We start from the raw sequence: 20,723 nt of genomic DNA, 5'->3' as shown, positions 1-20,723 counted from the left end.
TCGTTTGAATTTTTCCATGAGATGTTAAGGAAAAATGTGAACAAGCTTTTTGGCCAACCCAATACTAATGAAGAAAATATTGTTAATATTAAATTGTCTGTTGTGCCATAGCCTTGATCATGTCACAGGTGTTTAATATGTGTTAGCTAATTATGTTCAAATCCAATAAGTGAGGAAGATTCTGGTAGATTTACTAGAAGGCAAAAAAAGAATGTCCTATGTGATAGTTTGAAAAATAAAAGTGAAAACTAATTGAATCAGAATATATATGTATGTATGTGTGTGTGTATGTATAAGGTAATTACATGGAGAGTATAGTTAAAAAGACCAAAAAGAGGATGAGGAATAGAGATGTCAGCTCTGACTGATGCATGTGGAGAACTTACTTTGTATCAGTATTATACCTGGCAGTGTTTTAATTCTTATCTTTCTTCAGAGGATTGAACCTTTCCCCTTCACCACTGGCTTTGTGTTTAAAGGAACAAAAGTAATTATAACATTCAGAGGTGTTGGGAGAGCATGAAATAACAAGATAATAAAAAGGATGTTTAACGTCAGTTATTATCAGATCACAGTTGTCTGTGAGGATAAAGGGAAATAATGATATGAAAATCCAAAGCTTATATTTTCCTTTAGGTATTTTGAAGGCAATTTGAATAAGCATACCTGCTTATATGAACTTGATAATAAGCACATATGACTTACAGAAGGAAGTCACCAAAGTCACTTACTTTCTAATTCTTGTTTATGAGTGTTAAAGTCTTTCATTAATGCATAAATTATCTCATTAAAAAAATGAACAATTTGGGTCTTTTCCATGTAGTTTACCAGTTGATAAAGTAAATGGAGAAAGTGTAGGAGTCATTGGATACTGTTTGAATCCAAAAGATTCAACACTTAACTCATAAGGTTTGTGTCAGGAGAATTTGTAGAGATGATCTGTGAATAGATAAGCCAGTTTATAAGTAATATAAATGATGCCAATTTAAGTTACTGGTGCTGCTGTCACCTTTTCCATTACTTATGTGTGATTATTACCATCAAGAACTAACCCCACCCCCACCCCCCGTCTTCTCCCCCTCCCTCACCCCTCCGCCTCCCTCCAATCCTTCCTTCTCCCCCCATTCTTTCTTTTTGGCTCGTATGTTCTTGTACTGATATTAAACACATTCTTATTAATTCAAGCTCTCAGAATGTCTCCTGATCAAAAGCAGGGGCTCTGGAGTCCAAGTCCTCAATTTTGGCCAGTCAGTCTCATGATACCAGCAAATAACCAGCAGCTGCTGGTCTTGGAGAGTCTTCCAGAGAGGCAGGGAAGGGTGGTGGGAGTTGACTGCAGCTCATCCTGGGGCCATAGACACCGGTGGCACACACACTTGGGAACACTCCACCAACTGAACACCGCTGCTAGCGGCCGTCATCCTGGCCCGTTAGACAAAGAACGCTTTTCTTGTTCTTAAACAGGCAGGTTTATGTAGTATTTTCACCATGGTTATATAGGATTGGGTTAGTCTTCACTGTGTTTATTTCTGTTATAATTTTTCTCATCTTCCACACTCACGGATTTTAGGTCTAAATTTTAGATTTAAAATTCTTGGAAAAGGACATCTTTAACTTGAAATAAGATTGGGAAGCCTAATATACTGGAGAATGTATATGACTTCTGGACATTTTTTCTAGTATTTGGTTTATTTTTATTTTTTAATTTATTATATTATTTTAATTTTATTTTTGGCTGCATTGGGTCTTTGTTGCTGTGTGCTGGCTTTCTCTAGCTACAGTGAGTGGAGGCTACTTTTCACTGCGTTGTGCAGGCTTCTCATTGCGGTGGCCTCTCTTGTCGTGGAGTGTGGGCTCTAGGCATATGGGCTTCAGTAGTTGTGGCTCGCAGGCTCTAGAACGCAGGCTCAGTAGTTGTGACGCATGGGCTTAGTTGCTCCATGGCGTGTGGGATCCTCCTGGAACAGGGATCGAATCTGTGTCCCCTTGCATTGGCAGGTGGATTCCCAGCCACTATGCCACCAGGGAAGTCCCTAGTATTTGTTTTAAAGAAAACATTTCACTGTAACTATGAGACAGGAACTGTTGTTTTTCGTTTTACAGGTGAGAGATTAGTGAGGTTGGAGCAAGTATTAAAATTCTGGAAATCTGGTATAAAAGCGTATGGTCTTAACCACCATACTATTTGAATACTTAGTAAGTACATCGGCACTATGTCTGCTTCTCTTTCCTCCCAATCCCTGTCATCATCTTTTAGGTGCCTTTATCATCTTTTACTTTACTACCTCTCTTCTATGACTGATTACTTAGGCTTCACCTTTCTTTGTAGGATATTCTCTCATTCTTTGCACTGAAGACCTCTTTGAGGAAACTGTCAGAATATTTCTCACTTTAAAGTGTGTAGAAATCCAATTTTAGGAAAATTGAACTTTGTAGTCAGGAATTACATTGAGGCTTAAACATATGCCTACTTGTTTATCTGTTCTCTTCTGTCTTCTAGTTTTGATCATTGATAACTTACGTACAAAAATATTATTTCTTTTTCTTCTTGTACCTTCAGCTTTCAATATGGGATAATTTTATTTTTGCCTAAAGTATCAATACATTGTTTAGGATTTACTTTAGTAAAGATCTTTTCTTGGTGATTGATTTTGTCTGAAAAGATTTAGTTTCTGTCTTCTGCCTTATATGGCACCTCCAAGTCCCAGTCTACAATCCAGGATTTTACAGGGCAAGTTAGCCGCCTCCTCAGCTATTGGGTTTCCTTGTGCACACACTCTAAGCTGAAGTTTTTTCCTTTACTTCACTCTCTAGAAATATATTTTGAGGTCATCTATTGCTAATGAACCTTCTCCTGTTCTTTACTGTTGTATTTGTTTTCCTCCCTCATTATAGTAATTTTAACATAAGAATCTAGAAGAGAAAGAATATAAACTTGTGTGCCTAGTTGGCCATATTGAAATAGTCATGTTTGAACTCATTTAATTGTGGTGTACTGATAGAACCGCCCCTTGCTTCAATACTTGAATTCCTCTGAGATCAGACATTGCAAAAACTCTTACTATCTTTTGCATTTCCCAGCATCAGTCATTCCTCAGATTCCTGAGCTTCGTTTAATTTAGGTTTTGAGTACCAGACTGTTGAGATTTTCTCTTATATTTTAATTTGAAGAATTGCTAATTTCAAGAATCTCTTTTTACTATTTCATGTTGTCATCACTTGTTAACAGAAGTAGTTGTAACTTAAATTGTTTAGCACTATTTCTAGTGTTCTTCACTAACTTCTGTTTGAGATCATTATTCTTCATTTTCGTTTTGACTTCATTGTGTTCTTCAGAAAAACTGTATATTGGTAATATAATTTGTGTCCTGTGTGTCTGAAAATCTTTCTTACCCTTCCCATCTTGGGCCTTTGTAGGTAGCTAAGAAGTTGGAATGTTTGCCCTAGTAGATAAACTTTCAGTGTTTAACTTTCAGAAAGATGAATCTTTTCTCACTTTGTTTTAGGTTCTTGTTTTTGTTTGTTTGTTTTGGCCTCACGACACAGCTTGCGGAATCGTAGTTCTCTGACCAGGGATTGAACCTGGGCCCTGGAAGTGAAAGCGCCCAAGTCCTAACCACTGAACCACCAGGGGATTGCTAGGTCCTTGTTCTTTTATCCTTTAGCATTACAATAAATGAAATACCATATCAGATCTATAGTTTTAAGAGTTTGAAGTTTCAGATGGACTTGGAGAGTCCCTCCATATCCCTAGGAGTCCTTGTTTAGTTTAGTTTTTGAGATAATCCAGTAGGAAGTTTGGTTTGTTTACACAGGGCATCATCAGATACATCTTTGCTACTCATCTTCTCACAGGATCATATCTTAAGCTAATTTTAATTTAGATGTTCTGTGATTTCTTTTTTTGAGTTAATTCTTTTCTTCTAAACTCTCCACCTGTGAAACTGATGCTTTCAGAGTGTTTCTAAGGGAAGAAAGACATATGTCATAATTGTGAACATGTTCACTGTAACACCTGTTTGATTACACATTAACTGATTAAACTCTAGAAGTAATTTTTCATATTTTAGCAGCTGCAGGTGTCTTGAGAAAAGCTTTCAGTTAGCAACTGTTATTTCTAGTACTATCTTCAGAAGCCAGGATTGAGTTGGATCCCCTACAATTTGCACAATGCCTTCAATGTCATTTGGATGGCCACTAAATATTTGAATGAACTGGTATTCCGCAATTCCCCTTTTCATTAGTCATAACTTAAGTAGGAATTTAGAAATAGAGGGACTGTAGTTTCTTATTGGTGATAGCTTTATAAGTGAGATAAAAAGAATGAAGGAATTAGGAAAACTCTCTTTTCAAAATGGAGAAGAGGAAATATATAATGTATTCTGTATTTCAAGTCTTAAGTGCCATTAGGATATTTGTAATTTAAAAAATTAATGAAAATTATGTTAGAATGTAATTAATTTTGCCTTGGGCATAGTTACCATCGTAGGACACTGTCTAGCCGAATTCATCTTTGTTACTTGACACTGCACAATTCTTGCTATGTTGTGTTTGATTGTTTTAGCTTTATTTCTCAAGCAGGAATATAGTTCATATTTATTTAGCTTAATTATTTTATCCAGGAAGCAGCTGTTATTTTTAAATATAATCAAGTTTGGAATATACTATTCTGTTGGTGGTTTAATTTTATGCTAAAATTTAAACTGTGTAACTATTGCTCGTGCTTTATTTATGCAGAATATCCCCCGAATCCTAAGTCTAGAACTCAAAGGATGCTGGTCATTAAGAAAGGTAATACAAAAGACTTACAGCTATCTGGATTCCCAGTAGTAGGAAATCTTCAGTCACAGCCAGTTAAGAATGGGACTGGTCCAAGTGTTTATAAAGGCTTAGTCCCTAAACCTGCTGCTCCACCCATGAAAGTAAGTTCTAAATTGTTACATATGCTAGTTTTAAGTTGATATCAATTGAATTACTTTGGCAAAAAAAGTTAAACATTTTACATCACAATGTTGTGGGGATATTGGTGGGCTGCTGATTTCTAAGTGGAAAGTGTTGGCCCATTGTGTGTCATTAATTTTAATTATCTTCTAAGTGGTTTGTGTGTTTGTACATGTATGTTTTCTTGTTTTAATAGTCAGTAGTAAAAATCTGTAAGTATATTTTGCCAGATGCATCTGTGATATATTTGCTTGATAATGTGTAAAATGCTCTGTCCTTTGTGTTCAGTTTTAGGTTTTTGAAACTCCATCACTCGTGTTTTCTTGGTATTAGGCAAAAGAAACCTAACTTAAGGTTTATAAAACAGCAGTGTAGTTAGATGTTTTGTCTGAATACCAGGTTTTGATTTTATTTGTAAAAAAAGATGGAAGAGAATCATGTATAAATGATTAAAACATAATACAAAAATAATTGTTTTTATGAACCACATTTAGTCATCTTTATTTTATAGTGTTCACGTTTTCTCTCTCTTCTATATAGTCTGTTTTAGATACACATTAACGTTTGTGTGTTTTTCTTTAGCCTACACAATGGAAAAGCCAAACTAAAGAAAATAAAGTTGGGACTTCTTTCCCTCATGAGTCTACATATGGTGTCGGAAACTTCAATGCTTTTAAATCAACTGCCAAGAATTTTAGTCCATCAACAACTTCAGTGAAAGAGGTATGGCATTTAAAATTACTCCTGGTGGGGGGGGGGAGTCGAGGGAGGGAGGGAATACAGGGATATGTGTATAAAAACAGATGATTGAACTTGGTGTACCCCCCCCCAAAAATAAATAAATTTAAAAAAAAATTACTCCTGAGGACTGAAACGTATCTTAATCATAATAATTTAATTAACAGTGAACAAAAGGCATAGATTCATTAAACGAATGCATTAAAATGATATATTTTAGTACTTTCAGAAAACTTGATTCAGATATTTCCCTCTGCTAACTATTTTTGCAATTTAAGTAGAGATAATTTTAAAAATTTCTAACAGAATTTTCAGATATCCTGAAATTTAGAGAAAATCATACAGTGAAACACCTGTATACCCATCAACCAGAAAGAGTAATTTTTAAGAAAAGAATTATGAAAACGGTTATTTTGACTTTTGTCATAGAGTTATGGTATGCTGTAGGATTGAACCTTGACTGAAAATAAGGATTTGTATTATATAATCTGCTTTTGGGAATGATGGATACTCAGACAGGAAAGAGAGGAGAAAGAAGAGGCAAAGGTGCATATTATTATTTTACTGACCTTGAATACCTAGTAGCTTATGTGCTTCTCATTGGTCAGCTCTCTGAAACTTCTAGATCAGGGACTTCCCTGACCAGTTCAGAGTCAAAATATACTTGTGACTGTATTATTCTAACTGAGATTGGTCTGAGTACTATATTGAAACATTATAACCCCTCATATACTAGTCCTCAATTATAGAATTTTAGAGCTGTGATGGAAGGACCAACATTCACAGCGGATTAATTGTGGCTTAAATTCCTTGTAGTCTGCAGACATAATTGCCAACAGTTAAGCATTTTGCTTTATTCCCATGGCTTAAAATCCCTGTTACACAGAATTCTAATTTTCTCTTTTCTTTTATATTTCATTGTGAAAATACCAAAAAGGACTCCAGTACATGTCCCTTTACCGCCCTCTCCTGCTCTTCTACAAAAATTTTCCCGTAAAACCCTGTCTGATAAACCCTATGTGTACTTGTGTGTAAATAATTATACTAGTTCATATTGGAAACTGTTGTTAGAACCTTAGAACTCCGTGGAACACAGTTTAAAAAACTGCTTTGTTTTGAATTGTAGAAATTTTGAGCAATTTCAGGATTCATTTTATAAAATAGTATTTAAAACCCTAATTTAGAATCATAATTCTTAGTATTATCAGACCTTAACAAACATATGGACACCAAGTGGGGAAAGTGGGGAGGGTTGGGGGGGAATGAATTGGGAGACTGGGATACTAGATTGTACACTCTAAATATATGCAGTTTATTGTCTGTTAACTGTATCTCAATAAAAGTTCTTAAAAAAAAAAAGGAAAAAAAAATTTTTTTGTTTACTCATTCAATGGGCTAGATAAAAATGGCAGGGATAGTGGAAAATAGAATTTGAAATAGAATTTAAAATCAGTTTTGTATTGTGAAGAAGGTGAAATAAAAAGTCTTGGTTTTGAACTTTATATTGATGTTAGTTCTCTACATATTTATCAACATTTAAAATTTTTTTTTCTTAGTGTAATCGCTCAAATTCCTCTTCACCTGTTGACAAACTTAACCAACAGCCTCGTCTAACCAAACTGACACGTATGCGCACTGATAAGAAGAGTGAGTTTTTGAAAGCGTTGAAGAGGGACAGAGTAGAAGAGGAACATGAAGATGAAAGTCATGCGGGCTCAGAAAAGGTAATTGAACTTGCAGTGTAATTCTTGGTTTGACATTAGCATGCCATTGGAATAGTTGGGCAAATATTATTTAGGACCTTTGAATATTTTCTTATCTCTGAAAGCAGGGTTAGCTAGCTGTTTGCATAAATAATGAATTCCATTCTAAAATAGATTTTCTTACTCTGTAGTTCCTGTGAAAAAATGAAATTAAAAATAATTCCTGTTTATATTTGTTTTTTTTGGTTTTCCTCATCTTGCCTACTTTTATCCCGTTAGTATTGTCTTTGTTGAATAGATGTGAATACTTAGAGTCAGAAAGCTATAAGTATCCTTCACAGCTTAGTTTACATGTTTTGGGACTGTCTCCTAAATGATTATATAAGCATTACAGTTGTTTTATCAATGAAAATCTAACGTTTTTTTTTAAACAATTCTATTCTCTAACTCATTTTTTTTAACCCTTCAAAAATCAGGATGACGACTCATTTAATTTGCATAACAGCAATAGTACTCACCAAGAAAGGGATATAAACCGAAACTTCGATGAAAATGAAATTCCACAAGAGAATGGCAATGCCTCAGTAATTTCCCAGCAGATCATTCGGTCTTCAACCTTCCCACAAACTGATGTTCTTTCTAGTTCACTTGAGGCAGAACACAGGTTAGTTTTTTTACTTTTTTCTCTACCCAGAATTTTGGTTTTATTATAGAAAATTGATTTATTTTTTAACAGCTTCCCTGAGATCAATTCACTGCTTTTTGTTTGGTATATTCGAAGTTGTGTAACTGTCACCACAGTCTAATTTTAGAACCTTTCTTTCACTCCAGAAAGAAACTCTGTGCTCATTCACAGTTACTCCTCATCGTTACTCTCTGTCCTGGGTAACCACAGTCTACTTGTAGTAACAGTTTCAAGGTTCATTCATGTTGTAGCATATGTTTCTCTGAAAATTGAGTGTTGTTTCTTTTCCATGGCTTCAGATTTTCTGTAACTTTTTTTTTTTTTTTGGTTGAGGGGGTCTCAGTTCCCCGACCAGGGATGGAACCTGGGCCATGGTAGTGAAAGCCTGAATCCTAACCACTAGACCACCAGGGAACTCCCTGTAAGCGTTCTAATATTTAAGTTACGTACATATTTAAATACTCATATTGCTTGATTTAACAACTTAGGGGACTTCCCTGGTGGTGCAGTGGTTAACAATCCCCCTGCCAATGCAGGGGACATGGGTTTGATCCCTGGTCCAGGAAGATCCCACATGCCATGGAGCAACTAAGCCCATATGCCACAACTACTGAAGCCCACGCAGCTAGAGCCCGTGCTTTGCAACAAGAGAAGCCACCATACTGAGAAGCCCACACACCGCAAAGAAGGGTAGCCCCTGCTTGCCACAACTAGAGAAAGCTTGAGCACAGCAACAAAGACCCAATGCAGCCAAAAAAACAAAAACAAAACAAAACCCCCAAAACAACAAGAAAACAACTTAGATATAAGTGATACAGTTCTCAAGGATGACATTTTTTTGTTCACACTAAAATATTAAATAGCAAATAATCAGGCACATACATTACTATCATCAATTTTCAGTATATCGTCAAGGTGTTGAGGAAGGATAGCCTCAATGTCAGAGTGGTCGTTGTTACCTTGTCTAAGCACCAAATGAATTAATAGAAATGAGTGCCAGAGAAATTCAAGGGAGTTTGGGGGTGGATAGTGTTATGGCTTGAGTACCAGTCAAAAAGTTTTAATTGGAACCTAAATTAAATCCTAAGGGTGAGACAGTATGGGCAAGTCATTTTGGAATAAAAGGAGTATGAAAGGATATTTAGAGTTGAATACATACCTAGTTTGTTTTAGGGTCAGTGAATAGAATATCTTGACAGGAATGTGGAGTTCTTAATGGAATTAGAGATACGTTGAAAAGGCAGGGTCTTAGAGATCTATTCAAGCTCTTTGAATGTTTCAGAGGAAGAAATAGCTCAGGGAAGTGAAGGAATTAGCCTGTGTCTTATACCTGGTTTGTGATAGAGTAGGATTTGTGACCCAGGTCTTCCACTTCTAGTCCTGTGCTTTTTCTAATGTAAGGAATTTGAATTTGTGGTCATAGTGTTAAGGTTAAGGAGTTTGTTCTTTAGAAAGTGGGAAACCATTGAAAATACTTAGCAGAGGGTGGTAATAGTGAAAGTGGTATCAGGGTGATTTGGTAATAATTTGAAAGAGAATGGGAAGAAATGCTAAGAAAAGGCAAAATGCAGATCACTGTTACATGGTGTATTCCTAATTGTGGGGAAAAGGGAAATACAGAGTATTTGTTTTGAAAGCTATTCTAGAAACATTTAACAGTTACAACTGTTGGAGGGAAGTGGAAAGAGGAGAGAATGGACAGTTAGGAATACTTGTCTTTCATAACATTTGAAATAATTTGTTCCATCTGCATTATTATTTAGTTATTATTCAGTTTTTAGAAGTGAAACAAGTAAAAGTAAGGATCTAGGGAAAGCTGTTAGATTGCTTTTACCAGTCTAGATCTGTAGACTCTGGACTGGATGGCATTGAGAATGGAAATGCCATTCCACAGGTAGGCCATCTCGGTTATAGTGAAGAAAGTGCATGGGAAAAGAAACATTAAATGATTAAAAGAAATGTGAGAAATAGTAATTAATGGTGACTGACATTTTAGTCCAGAGGCAGCAGAGTTTGGTGCAATGTATACTAATTTAGGAGGCAGAAAACCAGAATTCTGCTTCTTTCTTTGCTATCAAGTTAGGCAGATTGTTTTTACTTATGTGACTATGGTTCTTCATCTGTAAAATATGGGTAGAGTGTTAAATTTTGAGTCTCTGAGTGCTGATATTTCATGAGATTGTTTGAAAATCTGTAAAGGTCTACAAAGTAGTCAGTTTGTGACAGATCAAATTATTTTTTTAAATTTATTTTATTGGTTGTGTTCGGTCTTTGTTGCTGCACACGGGCTTTCTCTAGTTGTGGCGAGCGGGGGCTACTCTTCATTTTGGTGCACGGGCTCCTCTCTGTGGTGGCCTCTCTCATTGTGGAGCACAGCCTCTAGGTGCGTAGGCTTCAGTAGTTGCAGCACTTGGGCTCAATAGTTGTGACACATGGGCTTAGTTGCCCTGCGGCGTGTGGTATCTTCCCGGGGCAGGGATCGAACCTGTGTCCCCTGCATTGGCAAGTGAATTCTTAACCACTGCGCCACCTAGGAAGTCCGACAGGTTGAATTTGAAAGATGAGTTAGGTATAAAAAGGAGTATGCTTAAGAGCCATGCACTCTGGAACCTGCACACCAGAACCAGAGAAGAGAAAACCCGCACACCATAGCTAGAGGGAAGCTGGCACGCCACAATGAAGAGCCTGTGCACCAGAATGAAAGATCCCGCATGCCTCAATGCAGATCTTGTGTGCTGCAACTAAGAACCGACACAGCCAAAAATAAAATAAATAACAAAAATAAATTAAAAAAAAAAAAAACCCACAACTAAAACCAAAACCAAAAAACAACCCAGCAGACTAGTACAAGATATGTGGCCATATAAAAAACAGAAACTTTCAAGTCACCAAGTGAAATGCAGCAGTATGGCTATAGTATTCTTGGTTGCCTAACTAGAGAAAGTGGTTGGTTCCCTGTTAATCTTTTGTTTTTTTTGATTCAAGTATAGTTGATCTACAGTGTTTTGTTAGTTTCTGGTATACAGCAAACTGATTCAGATTCTTTTTCATTGTAGTTTATTATAAGATATTGAATATACTCTGTGCTATACAGTAGGACCTTGTTGTTTGTTCCTGTTAGTCTTTTTTACAGCTCTGTTTGCCTAAGATAGAGATATTCTTTTTAAAAAATAGAAAGGAAAAGGCAATAACCATAGCTTTTTAAAAAGTTGTCTTTCTGTTACTGTAGAACATAATGTCTCTTTCAGATTGAATCGTGTTGAGGGTAATTACTGGCATGACATAAAAGGTGATATTGATAAGTAAAAGATAGGGTAATGTAGTGCAGCCTTTTCTTTTTAAAACAGAAAACCTACTGAGTTGCTAAGAACGTGGTGGATTGTAGTGGTCCTCAAGAAAATGGGGAGGAGGATTGTTTCTACTTTTAGTATAAGAATTTAGCAAATTTTCTTCAGTTTTTAGCCTAAACCTTTTGCAGGTTTCCAGTCTTAGAGAATCTCTGACACCAAAGATAAAGCAGTTAGGCATTTCATTCTGATCTTATTATTTAAAACAGTTTATTGTACTTTATCTTATTTATTCATTTTCAGAAAGATACTTGAAGCGTAAACTCTAAAATCTTTTTTCATGTATTGTGCAGACTTTGTATTGGGTTGGCCAAAAAGTTTCTTCAGTTTTTAAGTAAAAATAAAAGATTAAAAGATACATTTTTCATTTTCACCAAGAACTTTATTGACCAACTTGTTGACCGTTTTGTTCCACTACCTTCTGCCATTTTTCAGGCAACTTCATAATTCCATCTTCCTGAAACTTTTTATCTTTTTGAGCAAAGAACTGTTCCAGGTGCCTTTTACAATCTTCCAGGGAATTGAAATTTTTTCCATTAAGGGAATTTTGTAAAGACCAAAATAAATGGAAATCCGAAGGTGTAACGTCTGGTGAATATGGTGCATGTATCAGAATTTCCCAGCCAAGCTGTGACAGGTTTTGCCTGGTCGTCAAAGAAACATGTGGTCTTGGGTTATCCTGATGGAAGATCATGCGTTTTCTATTGACTGATTCTGGACACTTTTATTCAAGTGCTGCTTTCAGTTGGTCTAATTGGGAGCAGTACTTATTGGAATTAATCGTTTGGTTTTCCAGAAGGAGCTCATAATGGAGGACTCCCTTACAATCCCACCATATATACAACATCACCTTCTTTAGATGAAGACTGGCCTTTGGTGTGGATGATGGTGGTTCATTTCACTTGCCCCCCACTCTCTTCTGTTCCACATTATTGTACAGTAACCACTTCTCATTGCCTGTCACAATTTGTTTTAAAAACAGAACATTTTCATTACATTAGGTAGAGAATCACATGTGGAAATATGGTCAAGAGGGTTTTTTTTCACTTGTGTGGAACCCAAACATCAAAGCGAGTAACATAACCAAGCTGGGCAAATGATTTTCAGCGCTTAATTTGGATATTTTGAGTATGTCGGCTATCTCCTGTGTGGTATAAAGTTGCTATCAGTTAATGTCTCAATTTGATCACTGTCAACTTCAGCTGGTCTACCTGACCGTGGAGCATCCGTCCAGTGAGAAATCTCCAGCACAAACCACTTTCGACACGTTTGATCAGTCACAGCATGTTCTCCATACACTGCACAAATGTTTTTTTGTGTTTCAGTTGCGTTTTTACCTTTCTTGAAATAATGCAGTGTTATATGCTGAAAATGTTGCTGTTTCTATTCAATCTTTGGTATTAAAATGGCCACACAGAAATTCAGCAGTTTTGATCATTTTTTTTTTAATGCATGCTGTCACAATACAGTGTAACAAAATTGTTTCCAATGAAGTTCAAGACAACTAAGCACTACTAGAACCAACTTACGGAAAAACTGAATGAACCCTTTGGCCAGTCCAATATAATGAATCATGGATCATGTTTTCTTGCACATAATGTAAAAGGAATTAATCTTACTTGGGTGAAGTTCTAAATTAAATTTATTAATTTCCCCCCTTTCTAGATTGTTAAAGGAGATGGGCTGGCAAGAAGACAGTGAGAATGATGAAACATGTGCTCCCTTAACTGAGGATGAAATGAGAGAATTCCAAGTTATTAGTGAACAGGTAAGAAGAACTGAATCATATAAGTTCACTTTAAAAATTTCCCTTCTTTAATCAGAACAACATATAACTAAGCATTTTGAGTGGGTGGGGAGAAAGTTTTATAATTTTGTTTAGGAATTAAGTGTTAAACATCACACTGTAGGTCAGATTTGCCTTTGTTTTAAATAGGTCTGCAGTGCTGACTTCTTTAAATCCATGGATCTGGAGTGCTTAGGAATCATTGTAAAGAGTAGGTCCTGTTTTTCATTTTCCAGGTATTTTAAAAATGTCTTGGGGATAAGAGGTAGAAAACAGTAGTAGCTTTGTGAAGTGGAGCTTCATTTTTTTATCCTTTTCTTGGCACAGGAATATTTTATATTCTCGAACATTTTTTATGTCTGCATAGTTGACTTTTTGAAAGCATATTCCTTAGAAAATGTACAATAGAGTGTCAAGGAGTCGAAATAATTCTTTTTTTTTTTTTCAAATCCATTACAGTTTTTTAAAATAGTTTTGGTCATGCAGAAGTGGTTTTCTATATGGAAATATTATTATTGATATTATAATCTTCAAAACACTTCTTAAATGTTTTGATGAAATCTTTGAGGAAATTAGTTGTGTTTACTTCATAATAAAATAACTTTATCATCTTAATTAAAAATTTGTGGCAAAATATGTATAACATAAAATTTACCATTTCAGCCATTTTTGTGCAGTTCTGTGGCATTAGGTACATTCACAGTGTTGTGCAGCCATTACCACCACTCACCTCCGGAGCTCTTTTCATTTTGTAAAGCTGAAACTCTGTACCCATTAAACCATAACTCTTCATTCCCTGCTCACTGCAACCCTTGGAAACCACCACTCTACTCTGTCTCTATGAATTTGACTGTTTTAGGTACCTCATGTAAGTGGAATCATGCAGTATTTGTCCTTTTGTGACTGGCTTATTTCACTTAGCAGAACGTCTTCGAGGTTTATCAACCCTGGCGATCAATGGGGTGACAGATGTCGCAGCCAGATCGCCCTCATATCCTTCGAGGTTTATCCATGTTGTAGCATGGGTCAGTCAGAATATCTTTTTTTTAAAGACACAATAATCCATTATATGTGTGTGTCACATTTTTTTAAACCATCCATCGATGGACACTTGGGTTGCTTCCACCTTTTGGCTGTTATCTATAGATGGATAGATACCTATACACCCATGTTCACAGCAGCATTTATATCTGTAGATAGCTATAGACTGTAGATATCTGTAGAGTCCCCGTTTTCAATTCTTTTAGGTATATACCCTGAAGTAGAATCGCTGGATCATATGGTTATCTATTATTACCTTTTTGAGGAGCTGCCCTACTGTTTATCCGTAGTAGCCACACCATTTTACATTCCCACCAGTGGTGCTTTCCCCCCTCTCATTTTCATATTTCTTTCTCCCAGCACCATTTGTTGAAAAAGACTGTCCTTTCTTCATTGAATGGTCTTGGCATCCTTGTTGAAAATCATTTGTATATGCAAGGGTTTGTTTCTGGGCTTTCTATTGATACTTCATTGGTCTTCAGTTCTGTTTTTAATGCCAGTCTACATTGGTTGGATTACTGCAGCTCTGTAATATGTTTTGAAATCAGCAAGTATGAAACTTCCAACTTTGTTCTATTTTGGAATCCCTTGAGATTTTATATGAATTTCAGGATGGGTTTTTCTATTTCCACAAAAAATACCTATGAGATTTTGATAAGGGATTACATTGAATCTGTAGATTGTTTTGGGTAATATTTGCATCTTAACAATGTTAAGTCTTCTAATCCATGAGTATGGGATGTCTATCAGTGTTTTTTAACATTTGTTTCAGTAATGTTTTGTAGTTGTCAGTGTAGAAGTCTTTTGCCTCCTTGATTAAATTCATTCCTTATACTTAAAAATATTCTTTTTAATACTATTATAAATAGAATTTTCTTAATTTCCTTTTTGGATTGTTCATTGTTATAGAAATGGTAACTGATTTTTTTGTGTCAGTGTTATGTCCTGCAACTTTGCTATATGTGTGTTCTCATAGGTTTTTGAATGGAATTTTTAGGTTTTCTACATATAAGATCATGTTTCCTATAAACAGATAGCTTTACTTTTCCAGTTTTATATTTCTTCCCAGTTAATGTAAATTTTTTATTTGAAAATTAGTGAACCATGTTATTTTTCACAAGCTGATGATGGGTAATTCTTTTGAAGGATTTTTTTTGTTATGTTTATTATGTTGTACAATTTATAAACAAAAAATTCACTTTAAGCGTACAGTTGGGTGAGTTTTGACAGATGTATATAGCTGTATGACTATCATCCTCAAAAAGTTCCTCATTGCCCTCTTTGCATTTAGTTCTTTCACTTCCAGCTCTAGCCCCTGGCAGACAACTGATTATTTGCTTTCTGTCTGTATAGTTTTTTGCCTTTCCACAATTTTTTTCCCTGAATAGCTTTTTTTTAATTAATTAATTAATTAATTAATTTATTTATTGGCTGTGTTGGGTCTTCATTGCTGCACACGGGCTTTCTTTGGTTGCTGCAAGCGGGGGCTACTCTTCATTGTGGTTTGCAGCTCCTCACTGTAGTGGCTTCTCTTGTTGTGGAGCACGGGCCCTAGGCATGTGGGCTTCAGTAGTTGCGGCACATGGGCTCAGTAGTTGCGGCTCACGGGCTCTAGAGCACAGGCTCAATAGTTGTGGTGCACAGGCTTAGTTGCTCTGTGACATGTGGAATCTTCCCAGAGCAGGGCTCGAATCCGTGTCCCCTGAATTGGCAGGCGGATTCTTTACCACTGTGCCACCTAGGAAGTCCCTGAATAGCTTCTTTTAAAATTAATTTCTATTGGAATATAGTTGATTTACAATGTTATGTTTCTGCTGTACAGCAAAGTGATCAGTTATACATATACATATATCCACTCTATTTTAGATTCTTTTGCCATATAGGTGATTACAAAGTATTGAGAAGCGTTTCCTCCCTGTGCTATATAGTAGGTCATTATTAGGTATCTGTTTTATATATAGTAGTGTGTATATGTTAATCCCAATCTCCCAGTTTACACAGTGTTTTACTTATTGAACCATACACTGGTATAGCCCTAGATCTGGTTGCTTTCATGCTTTTGAGACTCACCTATGTTTGGTGAGTAGTAGTCCATTGTGTGGGTTTACCATTTTGTCTGTCTTTTTGAAGGATTTGTTTTGAATCTGAAGAAAGGCATCAAGAAAAACCACTTAGTATCATTACCATAAGGTAGTCGTCCAAGGAAAACATTATTGTCTGACCAAGATAATTGGCTTTAAAACCTTATGACTGGGGCAGGTAGATAACAAATCCTATTGGTAATAAAATGATCAACTGATGTAAAAAAATTTGTGCATACTGTGGGTTGGAGAGCAGTGGCCTGTAAGTATAATGTCCATTTTTAAAAAACTAAAGATAAAGACATGGATATATTTATATTAATGATGACATGTCATTTAACATTTAGATACTTGAAAAATCATTAGGGCCTGATGCTGTTTATAAAAGTTTTCATATTGTATCTGGTAACACAGTTGATAATCTGAGTTCAAACTCCTTCTCTTCAAATTCAGCAAACATTTATTAAGTGTTCACTATACCCAAGATTTCAGAGTTTATAGAGGTGAGCTCCTTCATAGTGCTGCAGTTTAATGAAGATAGGTAGATTCTCACATAAGCAGAATGTGATAGTAGTTTTCAAAATATTTAAGGTTAGAACAGGAGAGAGAGAGAGAGCGTCATGCAGATTCATCAAATGTTTCTTGAGGCCCTATTCTGGAGTGCTGGGAAAATACAAAAATTTTTGCCCACGTAGAATTTACGTTAATTAATTAATCTAGAGGTTAACGCCAGTTGCAGTGATCTGGAAAAGTATTATTGAGTTGGATTTGAATTGGCCTTTGTCAGGTAAGATGAGGGAATGACATTTCTGTTGTAAGGAGTGAACAAAGGCAAAAAGTAAGAGTTTAGGGTATGCTGGGGTTCAGAGTGGCTGGAGCATGGGGTAGAAAGATTTTAATGACAAATCTTGATAACAATAATAGGTAGCATGAATCTAAGTCCTAGTTTGCCTTGGAGAGTCCCAGTTTATGCATGTTAATCCCACTGCAGTTATTAATGGCACTTGTTTACTCTCATTCTCAGAAGTGCCCAAGTTTGATTGAGAAATTACATGGCTTCTCTAATTGTGAGTAATGTTGTGTGAGTTCTTAATGCCCTTTAGGTGTTGTGTGAAGTGCATTTTTGTAGTATATGTAGGGAATAGGTAATGTTATCAGTCCTGCTGTGTAGATGACAAAAGTTAATTAGGCTTATAGTGGTTGCGTAACTTTCTCTAGGTTGTACAGATTATCAGTAGTGGAGTTGGAAGTTGAGCCCAAGTCTGCCTGACTTCATAGCCTGTGCTATCATGATACAGGATTGAAAAAACACACTGTGGTCATATTAAGGTTTTTGTATGTCATGTCAGGAGTATAGATTGTGTTTTATGATAAGAAACCTTCGAGGTATTTTTAGGTATGTGAAACCATTTGTATGTGTGGAAGTACAGGTATAGTGTAAGGTGTATATTGGTAGTGTAATTGGGAAGACTAGAATCAGAATGGTTAGTTGGGAATATATTGTAATAATTAGGGAAGGGATAAATGAAGCCCTGAAGTAGAGAAATGACAGTAAAATGTGGTCTTAATGAGACTAAGATCTGAAATAGAATCAGCAGGATTTTGAAATTTCAACCTATGAACTGATAATTATATTATTATTATAGACAGGAATGGAGAAAGAGGAGCTGGTTTTAGGAGACCACACACATATACATATGTGTATATATATGTATGCATTTTACACATTTATACATGTATGTGTAAAATATAAACTACAACTGTGTGTGTGTGTGTATGTATGTGTATTTGTGTGTGTGTGTGTGTGTTCCACTTCTCTCCTCCTCCTTGGGGAGGGTGCAGGCATTTAGAGAAATCAGAGATAAAGATCAGATTTGGTTTTTATCATACTTCTCCACAGCTGATTTTGAGTTATGGAAAGATTAGGTGGCATGGGTGATAAATCATGTGAAACAAGGATAGAATTTTGAAGGATTAGAAAGGTGTACCTTTAAAAGAGAGACAAGCCTTATTTGTAAGCACCGAAGTGGCTAGAACACCAGAGACTGAGAACACTGAGAACATGGCTTTCTTAGTAAATATGGTGGTGAAATCATTTGTTTAAAGGGTTAGGGAGGTAGCTTAAATTATAGTACTTAGGTAGAAAAGGAAATTTGCTATGGAAAATGGAGTTAAAGAGGGAGGGAAAAAAGAAAATTGAGAGCTAATAAGACTCTAGACTTGTTATTTCTGGTTATAAGGTCTGTAACAAAATTAGCTATAAGTAGCTCTTTGGGTTTGGATCTTATCCTAATCCTTGTGATTTAAAAAACCCCTCTAGACTATGACATCTATAGATAGCTTGAAGTATTCTTATATGGCTGGATTTGGTCTTACAGAAATTTGTATTTCTGATTTAAATAACAATTACCAGTCTCAAACATTTTTCTTACTTACTACCGTACTTAGCATACTAACCCTTCAGTTCTGATTTCTCATTTTCAGAAATAACTTATTTTTTTAATATCTTAATCTCAGTGGTTAAGCAGAGGCCTGGCCTCTGTTTGATTTTGTTACTTTGTATATACCTTATTTGAATACTACTTACTTATTGGAATACATTGTGTTCTAGTTATTCTACAAGGTGTGAATAGAGCAGATTGTGAGGTATGTTAGTAGCCCAGTTAGGTCAGAATAATAAAAATAACAGCTGTAGCTTAATGGTTGCCAATTATATTGTAGGCAGCATCTGAAGATAATTATTACAGTTTTTAAGGAAATGAAAATTTGGGAAGGTTATTTAATTCCTTAACAAGTGACAGAGTTAGAATTCACACCTACCCTTCCTGGATCCTGTGCTCTTTTCACTAGACTGGTACTATACACTATAGAGAGATAGGTAGGTAGATGGATAGATATTTTTTAAAATAGTAATTTGGTAGGTGGTAAATGCAATTCTCCCAAAGGTAGTGATTTGTTCATTGGAAATACTTTGTTATATTGGTTGGATCAATTACCTGTGTCTAACTAGTTTTTCAGAAATGACATCATAATCTGTGTTTTATTTCCTTTATTGTATTCATGGTTACATTTAATTATTAGAGCATTCTTAATTTGTAGTAACTCTTGGAGGATAGTTTATTTATTCAGTTTATTTTTGTTGACATTTTAGTTACAGAAGAATGGTCTGAGAAAAAATGGTATTTTGAAAAATGGCCTGATCTGTGACTTCAAGTTTGGACCCTGGAAAAACAGCACTTTCAAACCCACTATTGAGAATGATGACACAGAGACAAGTAGCAGTGACACATCGGATGACGACGACGTGTGAAGGATTTCCTAACAGCTTTAGAAATTTTAGTGTGATACATCTCTCATACAGTTTGGGGTGAATTGTAAAAATGAAGAACTATAATTTATGTAGTAAAATACCCCATTAGAAGATGATTTTTTTGGGGGACTTCAATATGAAGAAAACCAAGAATGTTGTGTTGGGCTGTGTTGAACATTATTTCTTTGTAAATTAATGTTGTAGAAATGAGGACTTTGGTTGATCCAGCATTGACTTTCTTCATCACTGCAGCATTTCTCTGACTAGCAATGTGACGATGTAACAAATGAGATTTTCTCATTTAATAATAAAAAAATTGTGTAATGTTTTGCAAAGCTTCTGTCTTAAAATGTCCAGGTCTTAAGAAAAAAGGCAGCTTACACTGTTTTGCTTGCAGTCATATCTTTTTCGTACAATGGAAATCCTCAAATCCACTTTGTGCGGCTCTCCCCCACCCCCAAACCTCCCCCCTCCAAAAAAGGGACAATGTAGCATGTTGGCTAAAACTGGAGCAAAGTGCACTAAAACATTAATTTCCTGAACTCAGCTGTTGTACTAGTCACCTTTTAAAACATAAATTGCTCTTTAACGATTTGTAGTTCAGTAAATGTTGCAGGAAAGGCTTGCCACACTTTCTTCCAAATTTTAAGAGGTGATTTTCAAGAGCTTTATTTGGGTATGTTGTCAGACCAGGATTTTCAGAGTTGATGGAAAAGAGTCTTGTGGGAAAACTTATTTTGATAAATTATTACACATGCAGAAGAACTGATCACACTGACTGGATCTGTCCACAACATGGAAAATAAACTGGATTTTCAGAATATTGTCGTTCTCTGTAGTGTTCAAGGTATTGGTCTCTAAACACAATGTGGTTTATTCACTTATGAAAACAAAGTTAAACTTTATTGAAGATGGTGATTACCTTTGAGTTTAGAAAAAGAAAGCTATGGAAAGTAGCCTTTTTATTATCAACTGCTTAACAAGTTTTTAAATGAATGAACGTTAAACAACCACTTTATTTTTCATTTGCACGTTAATTATAGAATCATTTCTGTTTACTGCTCACTGGAAGAGTAATTTTGCTCTTTTGT

The 20,723-nt window shown here is 35.6% G+C and overlaps 1 protein-coding gene across 9 annotated transcripts in view; it reads left to right on the top strand.

The window, feature by feature from the left end:
• Positions 1-20,496, top strand: part of GPBP1 (GC-rich promoter binding protein 1) — a 76,719-nt gene extending 56,223 nt beyond the window's left edge. For 2 of the 9 annotated variants that reach the window (XM_057743225.1, XM_057743218.1), the window contains 6 exons: positions 4,738-4,922; positions 5,524-5,664; positions 7,236-7,403; positions 7,859-8,046; positions 13,080-13,182; positions 19,474-20,492. In XM_057743225.1, coding sequence (XP_057599208.1) covers positions 4,738-4,922; positions 5,524-5,664; positions 7,236-7,403; positions 7,859-8,046; positions 13,080-13,182; positions 19,474-19,632 — 944 coding nt within the window. In that variant the 3' untranslated portion in view covers positions 19,633-20,492. Of the gene's footprint in view, positions 1-4,737; positions 4,923-5,523; positions 5,665-7,235; positions 7,404-7,858; positions 8,047-13,079; positions 13,183-13,350; positions 13,437-17,346; positions 17,390-19,473 lie in introns of all 9 variants that reach the window. The other 7 variants (XM_057743230.1, XM_057743265.1, XM_057743248.1 and 4 more) reach the window with 7 other exon arrangements.
• Positions 20,497-20,723: the final 227 nt, after the last annotated feature.

The sequence above is a fragment of the Hippopotamus amphibius genome, chromosome 1 (genome assembly GCF_030028045.1).
Source record: "Hippopotamus amphibius kiboko isolate mHipAmp2 chromosome 1, mHipAmp2.hap2, whole genome shotgun sequence".
Lineage (NCBI taxonomy): Eukaryota > Metazoa > Chordata > Mammalia > Artiodactyla > Hippopotamidae > Hippopotamus > Hippopotamus amphibius.
The sequence above is the reverse complement of the archived record's forward strand: the minus strand, read 5'-3'. Positions and strand labels throughout refer to the sequence as shown.